The 9,001-nt window shown below is 31.6% G+C and overlaps 1 protein-coding gene across 1 annotated transcript; it reads right to left on the reverse strand.

The window, feature by feature from the left end:
* Positions 1 to 502: 502 nt before the first annotated feature.
* On the reverse strand, positions 503 to 1,633 carry LOC123669955. Its single transcript, XM_045603465.1, has 2 exons — positions 1,516 to 1,633; positions 503 to 1,415 (listed from the first exon to the last, which is right to left on the reverse strand). Exon 2 carries the CDS (start codon positions 1,249 to 1,251, stop codon positions 556 to 558), a length of 696 nt encoding a protein of 231 aa, XP_045459421.1. The 5' UTR covers positions 1,252 to 1,415; positions 1,516 to 1,633; the 3' UTR covers positions 503 to 555.
* Between the last annotated feature and the right edge of the window lie 7,368 nt (positions 1,634 to 9,001).

Consider the following 9,001-nt stretch of genomic DNA (forward strand, 5'->3'; position numbering starts at 1 on the left):
ATATTATACATAAATTGAAATAGGGTAAAAGCCGGATAGTTGCCCCACTTTACGAAAAAGCTTAATTTTTTAAAAATATGAACTTGCTGAAAATTATTTAGTATGTATCTCAAAACATAGACCTTTTATCTTATATAATAGCCTATTTTTATGTACATAATTAACAATGGTTTTGAATAAATATTGTTTTATGTCACCTCTCAGAAAAGGGATAGTTGCCTACTATGGCGGATAGTAGCCTAGCGTAGAAAATGCTTCGAGGGATACTTGCCTCGTGCGGGGATAGTAGCCTCGGTAAAATTTTTATTTTAGATAGAAACAAATTTATATCAATTAAATTAGTCTTTATTATTTATTTAATAGTCCTTATAATTTACTGAGATCTTTTATTAAGTATAATGTGAAATAATAATCATAACATTATTAAATAGTTTTCATTTTTAATGATTTTAATTATAAAAATATTATTCAAACTTAAAGTTATGTACGTTATTATGAAATATTAGCATTTATCTTAAAGATATAATAATTTAGTAATTAACTTTGGTGTAAACTTTAATTTTTGCCAGCAGCTAAGGTTTCCAACTTTCCACATCTTTGACAATAATTCTTGAATGTGGTGCATGTTTCATGCAACCACATCTGACATGTATCACATAGAATCCAATCTGACTTTGATTTCGTTAAATTGTAATTCTTATAACATTCTGCGCAATAATTATCATTTTTTTTAGTAGAAACTTTTTTATTCGTATTTACTATTAAATTATCATTTTTGACTTTTAATATCTTTTGAGTGTCTCTTATCGATTTTTCGTCCTTGCTTCTTTTGATTAGGAGTCCTATGGTGGCTTTTCCTTTAAGCGTTTTTGAACTGAATATATTTTCTTCACTTTCACTACTGTCGGAACTGTCAGAACTGTAAATTTGTAATCTTCTCTTCCTTAATGTTTTTACTTTTTCCTGTTTCATAATATCTGTGTTATCAGATTCAATTTCACTGCCTTTCTTAGCTAATACTATACCAATTTTATTATTTAGTTGGACACCGGTTTCATCCATATTAAATATTCTATCTGGCTTATTCAGCAAATTATTCTCAGTTAAAGTAGTTATTAAGAGTTTGAAAAAATTTGCAACTTCTGTTCTGTTGAGACCCTTTGCTCTTTCAATTGATAAGCCCTCAGCTTGTCTCAAAGCTATTTCAGGATTTCTTTCAAGAAAGCTTTTTAGCCATTGCGGTCCAGCCATTTTATTCTCATTGTTAAAGCTGTGCTTTAATTTCAACTTTTCGGCAAACTGATAAGCTAATTGACGAATCACAATTCTGTCAGGAGGAAAACCGGCGTCTCCGAGCTTCAATATATGAGCTACCAGTCTTTTTTCATTTTCGAAGCCAAGAACAGGATATTTTCCTAGAAGTGACAAAAAATACAATTGCGTCAGCTAAGAAGGTGTGTAGATAGAATTTTGTATTTATACTGCAGGGCATACACCTTTGAATCGAAAATATACCTTGAGTTAGTAGTTGCTGGTTACTTGTTTCGTAGCGTCTTCTTAAGGTTCGAGAGGATATTCCGTATGTTCGAGAAATTTCATTGATACCTTTTTTTTTTCTCTCAATTCTTCCAAGGCAAGTTTTAAAGTATCTTCTGTCCAGTTGATGTTGCGTGGCACCACGCCTGGTTTTCTTTACTTGTTAAAAAATGTTTAGTTTCTCTAGGGGCAACTATCCGCGAAAGTAAGTAGGGCGACTATCCTTTTTGATGCGGATACTTGCCCTTTACATTTGCAAAATAAATAATTATTATTTTGCAATAAAACATAACAAACAATGTAATTTAAACTCTAATGCATGCGAACAAACAAAAAGTTGACTGAAACCACGATCAGTAATAAAAATATTCAATAAAAATTACTTACCAATATAAGTATAACGCCCGTCAAAGTTTCGCCGCGGAAGATATTTGCTCACACGGACAAAACACGTGCGCCTATTCCAATGGCTTACATCGCACTAAGGCCTGTGGGGGGTCACTACTTATTGTAGTAAAGCGCTAACACAACTTATATTCCTAACATAGTGAATTAAAAACCGGGGCATGTATCCGTCCGAGGCAACTATCCGGCTTTTACCCTATTTAACTAAGTAACAACTGGCAGTATTATCGCTTCCTATCGAATTCTTCCCGACATCGTATTTAAAAAATGAAACTTGGTGTAAATGATATACATTAATTAATACGTGAAGCAAAAACTTTATACCCCTTTTTTGCGAAAATTGCGCGTACGGAGGAGTATGAAATTTTGCACATTGATAGTTTATATAGAGAACGAGTGCAGAATGCTAATATTTTTTAAAATTATCCTTAAAAAATACATTAAAGACAAGTACATCACTTATTTAAAAAAAACAATTAACAGACATTCGTTGTCGTACTTACGTTTTCAATGGATAAAATAACACACAAATCATTAAACACAAACCAACCAGATACCCCGGATATATATATATATATATATATATATATATAAAACATTAAATCAGTTAAAAAAAACTTTACACACACTGCCGTGTATTTGACACACACGCGCATATATACTTATTTGTTTATTATTACAGAAGTATAGTCTTTGACAACAACCTTAATAATGTTCAAACTTATAATTTAAATTGTGCTGTGTGGCTACGCCACTAAAGAATTTAGTCACCCCCTCTCTTCCCGTGGGTGTCGTAAGAGGCGACTAAGGGATAACAAGGTTCCACAACCACCTTGGGACTTAAGAAGCCGACCGATGGCGGGATAACCATCCAACTGCTGGCTTTGAAATACACAGCCCAAAGACGGGCAGCAGCGTCTTCGGTGCGACAAAGCCAGTACTGCGGTCACCAACCCGCCTGCCCAGCGTGGTGACTATGGGCAAAACACATGAGTTCCCGTTATTTTTGACGTAAACTTGTGGAGGCCTATGTCCAGCAGTGGACTGTATAGGCTGTAATGATTATAATTTAAATTAATTATGTTCGAATTTCGACCACTAGGCGACCCCACAAGTGATACATTACTATAAATAAAATCTAAATAACGAATACCTGCTTCTTTTTTTAAAAACTTTCGTTTCAATTGTTTTGCTATTTTGTGAAATTCATTTAGTATTTAAATTACATGCACTAAATTTTATATTTGTATAATACATTTGTAACTATCTTAACGATCATAAACTATTTTAACTGGTCGTTAAAAATACGTTAACTTGACGATCGCGCTAGTGTGGTGGCGAAGAAATTTACATTAACGCCTAAACAGATTCTTCGAAGTAGGTACTTGTTTCTTAACTAAGCATCCTCTTGAGTCTGCTTACCGTAGACGAGTAGCACCGCGCCTGAGTTTGTCCTAGCGTTATCATAAACACATTATAATTGATGTTATGCTTGTTTGGACTATTCTCTGCCAATCTGCTCTAAAACAGACTAGCGTAGTAAAATCTGACCCTGTTTTTACGCCCCGTACTCATAGCCTTTCTCGGTAAATGGACTATCCTAAACAAAAATAATTTTTATTTTGTTCAATTCTAACTAGCGGTTTTTGAGATAAGCGCGTTTATTAGCATTTGCAAAACCAGTAAAGTATAAATTACAGGACGCTTCAGATTATTATAAAACAGAGATGAAGAATGATAAATTATGAGAATGAAACAAAAGTAATCAGAGATAGTGACGTATCATCCAATACAAATTAATAAATATTTAACTAATTACGTATTGTAAATTTGTGTATAAGAGTACAAAAATCCACAGATTCTATACATGTTCGTGGTAGTAAAAACATATTTAATAAGTCTTGTGTTTAGTTTAAAGTTAACAAAATAGCTATTTACGTAGAAGAGCAATATCCACACACATATAACAGGTGAACTATCAATTACTTCCTTTCATGAATTAAAAAAAAAAATCTGTCACTACAATTTTTACGATAAATGTTGTAAACAAATCCTATGTTAAAAAAAAAACTTAAACTTAAATAGTGGTTACGAATCTCCATTATATGTTTTATTATAATCTATGACTGGATCACAAGGCTATTTATATATCAATCACGTAGCTATGACCACCTGTCGATTCCGAGCAATGTATCTTCATCGTACCGGACGTTCGCTAATCTCTCTTAATCTAATATTACAATTACTATCCTCGTATGAGATGTAATGTTATTGTCTTGTCAGTATTCGCAAGCTTAATTTACAATTCCATTAATCTATGCTGTCATAACGTACTGTTGATGTTTTATTATAGATCTATTTTTTTTGTAATCATGAGATACTAACACAGTCGCTCCTTGAATGCAAAAGAGCCACAATCAAAAATATGTACTTTTTACAAGACGACCAAACCAAAATTTTAAGATCTTTTTAACCGACTTCCAAAAAAGGAGGAGGTTCTCAATTCGACTGTATTTTTTTTTTATGTATGTTACATCAGAACTTTTGACCGGGTAGACCGATTTCGACAAATTTTGTTTTAATCGAAAGGTGGTGTGTGCCAATTGGTTCCATTTAAATTTATTTGAGATCTAAGAACTACTTTTCGAGTTATATCTAATAATGCGTTTTTACTTGACGCTTGTTTCGTCGACCTACGTTGTATTATACCGCATAACTTTCTACTGGATGTACCGATTTTGATAATTCTTTTTTTGTTGGAAAGGGGATATTTCTAGTTTGGTACCATGATAAATAAACCAGGATCTGATGATGGGATCCCAGAGAAATCGAGGGAAACTCTCGAAAATCCACAATAACTTTTTACTGGGTGTACCGATTTTGATAATTTTTAATTTAATCGAAAGCTGATATTTATCATGTGGTCACATATAAATTTTATCGAGATCTGATAACTACTTTTTGAGTAATCTTTGATAACGCGTAGTAATTGACTATTTTTTCGTCGATCTACGTTGTATTACTCTTTGATGTAATTGAAGTCGGTTTTTTTTTCGTTTGCGAGCAAACACAATTATTCGTTTGCGTGCAAACACAATTATGACATATCATATTATTTTTCAAGGTAATATATAAAATGTATATATCATTAGAGCGCTTGCACTGAAAATGTTACACACTTTTATAAAAAATAAATAATAAAAGAGTTTTTAATATAAAAACATTTCTTCATTTCTTTGAATTTTGTTTAAGAAAGTTAACATAAAAAGAACAAATCAAATTACATTTAAAAAAAGATTTTTTAATGAAAATCATAATTGAAACTCGCTCTATTTAAAACCTAAACTTGCAAATAAATATATTCAAACATTTTTGTCTATAATAATAATTATCAAAAATTTATATATTTATATATTACGTAAATTAAAAAAAATGGAAAAAAGAATCTTGAAAACAAAGTGGTTTTAACAACATAAATATACTAAATAAAAATGAACTTTATTTATAGCTATTTATATTTTAAGGTAATATTATATTAAGAGAGAAGAGATCCAAGATTATTTGTTATGGAAATAAATAAATGAGATAATAATAAAATTAAAATAATGAGATTTCAATAATAATAGTTGATATAAAAAATTAACAATCATGATTGTCGAAAAAAATATCACTATAACTTTAAATCGGCCCGTAACTCGTCATTGGTCTGTCTCATCTCTAAATACCTTGTGCTGTGTGGTTACAACAGTAAAAAATAGCCTCCCCCTCTCTTACCGTGAGTGTCGTTAGAGGTAACTAAGGAATAGCACAGTTCCACTACCGCCTTGGAAAGAGCCGACCGATGGTGGGATAACCATCCAACTGCTGGCTTTGAAATACACTGCCCGAAGACGAGTAGCAGCGTCTTCAGTGCGACAAAGCCAGCCCTGCGGTCACCAACCCGCCTCTCCAGCGTAGTAACTATGAGCAAAACACATGAGTTCATGCCATTTTTGGCGTGAACTTGTGGAAGCAGTGGACTGCGATATATACTGAAATGATACTTTTGTGTTTTTACAGGAAAGTAAGATCTAAAAATTCTGTAAACAATAAACTAAAGAAGAAAGTTAAATCAAATATATCTATTTTGAACAAAAAAAAAAAAATATACGTTATCGTGTTAAGTTATTGGAACACTGATGTTTTTCTAAAATTATAATAAGATATTGTCACAGAATTGTATACAAAACGGCCACATGGCCCTATTGATTAATAACATATAATACAACTTACCTTACATTTTATACAAAACGCCTTCACATTTGCACAAAAAAAAATCATTACTTTTATAACTTTATGTTAGTATCTCGAAATATCGCCCTTTTTCACTGAAATCCTTCTTCGTAAATCGACTTGGTCGCAACTACTAAAAGGGCTATTTTGCACCGAAGATCGCCGTCAAAACACTGAAATGCAAAATTACCCTTTTGCGTTATGGCTATATTTTACGCTAAAATGGTGGGTGTCTTCGCTACACTACAAAATATATGAGGGCTTGAGATCACACTTTTTCAATAAAATAAATTTAATTTTTATTGAATTTTTTATTAAGAATTTATATTCAAAGAATGAGAGTTATAAATGTTCACTAAAAAGAGGTGTAAAATAAAATTATTTTAAACTATTTCAATATTGTTTTTGTGGCTGTATAAGCCGCAAAACAATCAGATGAACTTTCCCCAACTTATTTAATATTAAAGAGATTATTTAAACGAAAATTTTGATAACATTTCTACCATTAATACGAAAGAACATCAATATTAACGACTATTCATCAAAGTCACCCTGATTACACAACTAAACATCGGTAATTGTATGTAAACAGAACAAGGTATCAATCATCGTAATAATGTTTAAAGACTTAGTCATACATTATGAGATTAGTTTTAAATCTCATTAATTTGTTAAGATTCATAATAACAATAATAATGGTCAAATATAAAGTAAAAGTTACTTGACATTTGAGTAACCTTTTTGGTGAAAGCGTGATGATAATAAAAATAGGTAAAAAGCAGGTTTCCTTTCTAGATTCAGTTCTTGCTGAAAGGTTGATATATCTAGTAAATGAGGTATTTATCTTTTGTGTAAAGTGACTGCTACATCGGGTTGTTGGAAAGTATTCTGGTCTCCCTCTGATTTCTTCTAAGATGAACGCTTCCTCAGAGAAAACTGAGTAAATGCTTGCGGTATGAAACCTACACATGATAGCCATGTTGTTTAGAAAAAAGAAACAATAGAAAGTCCCAATATTTGAAAATTTGAAAAAAAATAAAAATTATATGTTACTGAATAATTTTAAAAGAAAATTTTCAAATAGAACTCAATAGCTACCAGTCTTAAAAATAAACAGTTACACTAAACGTAACGTAAGCTATTTTTCCATAAATTTATCTCTTTAAAAGGTGTGTTCAAACCTTTATTGTTGTAGATTGTATCATGTATAAAATAAGGCCACGTATGACGTATTTGTCGACGATAATAAATATTTACTAAGAGCACACGATGAGCACTTTATGTTTGTGTATAGTGAATTTAGTCAATAATTTTATGACTACTTTAATATTTTTATTTGTTTGTTATGTGACTACATTACAGATTTTTTTATAGCATTTCAAATCACATGAGTAAAACGGTAACAATATTGTACAATTTGACAAGGTTTTAAAAATTCAATTTGGCTTCTTGTCTATGTATTAAATAAAAATATTGCCAAAAGTGTCTTGAATAGTTACTGTCATATAGAATTACCGCTACAATATTTTTTTATTTTTAAAATACCACTCTTACATATTTTAAATAAATAATATGACTTAATTAGACACGATGAAAGTAATAAAGAAGGGAAAAATAAGTGTAGAAAAAAACGTTTACAAACTGATTTAAAGAACAGGAAGGTAATAATATAATTCAATTAGGGCTAATTATTTTATAGGGAATAAAAGAACATATTAAATAAAATTATATTTGATGTTTTTATATGTGTAGCTTTTATAATATTATCACGTAATCCCTAGTTTTATTAAGAGCCAAATTTATGAACGTAGTTTGCTGTATACAACTTTTCATCATGAAATTGCTTTTTTCTTAACTAGACATCGGATGCACGTAGTCCGAGGAAGCTAGCAAACTTTTACGTTATTTAAAATCATAAAATATTTTATTATATTCCGTTCCAGATTATTAAAAAAAAACGCAAACAGTAATTTTTGCTTGTGACATAAAACTGTGCGAAGATAAAAATACTTTAACAAGTGTTTTTGATACTTAAATATAATAATTCCCTCCTCCTCGTAAATATAAATCTCATTAAATGCAAATTGTATTTCACTGGAGTCCATAACGTTAAATTTAGTATATTAAAATACAAATGATACAGTTAATTATGAAAAATTTAAGCTTAATTTCTGACCTAATAATAATAATTTGTACTGTGTGGCTACGGTACTAAAGAATTTAGCCACCCCCTCTCTTCCCGTGGGTGTCGTAAGAGGCGACTAAGGGATAACACAGTTCCACTACCACATTGGAACTTAAAAAGCCGACCGGTGGCGGGATAACCATCCAACTGCTAGATTTGAAATACACAGGCCGAAGACGGGCAGCAGCGTCTTCGGTGCGACAAAGCCAGCACTGCGGTCACCAACCCGCCTGCCCAGCGTGGTGACTATGGGCAAAACACATGAGTTCACGCTATTTTTGGCGTAAACTTATGGAGGCCTATGTCCAGCAGTGGACTGTGATAGGCTGCAATGATGAATAATAATTTAGTGGTAGGGAATACTGTATTCAATTCTATTTATCATTACATAGTATAGAACAAAGTCGCCTCCCGCTGTACGCTTAGATCTTTAAAACTATGCAACGGATTTTGATGCAGTTGTTTATATGTATAATACATGCGTAATATAGTAGAGGAAGACTGATAGTTTTAGAGGTTTCTAATGCGATGGCGTAAATAAACACATTTTTTTTAGATGGGGAAATGTATTTACGCACTAACCCCGCGATACGAATGTGACGG

This window comes from Melitaea cinxia, chromosome 4 (genome assembly GCF_905220565.1).
Source record: "Melitaea cinxia chromosome 4, ilMelCinx1.1, whole genome shotgun sequence".
NCBI classification, from domain to species: Eukaryota; Metazoa; Arthropoda; class Insecta; order Lepidoptera; family Nymphalidae; genus Melitaea; species Melitaea cinxia.

Bases quoted from the DNA above. Each gene is read 5' to 3' on its own strand.
- LOC123669955 (XM_045603465.1), bottom strand. From the start codon at position 1,251: ATGGCTGGACCGCAATGGCTAAAAAGCTTTCTTGAAAGAAATCCTGAA.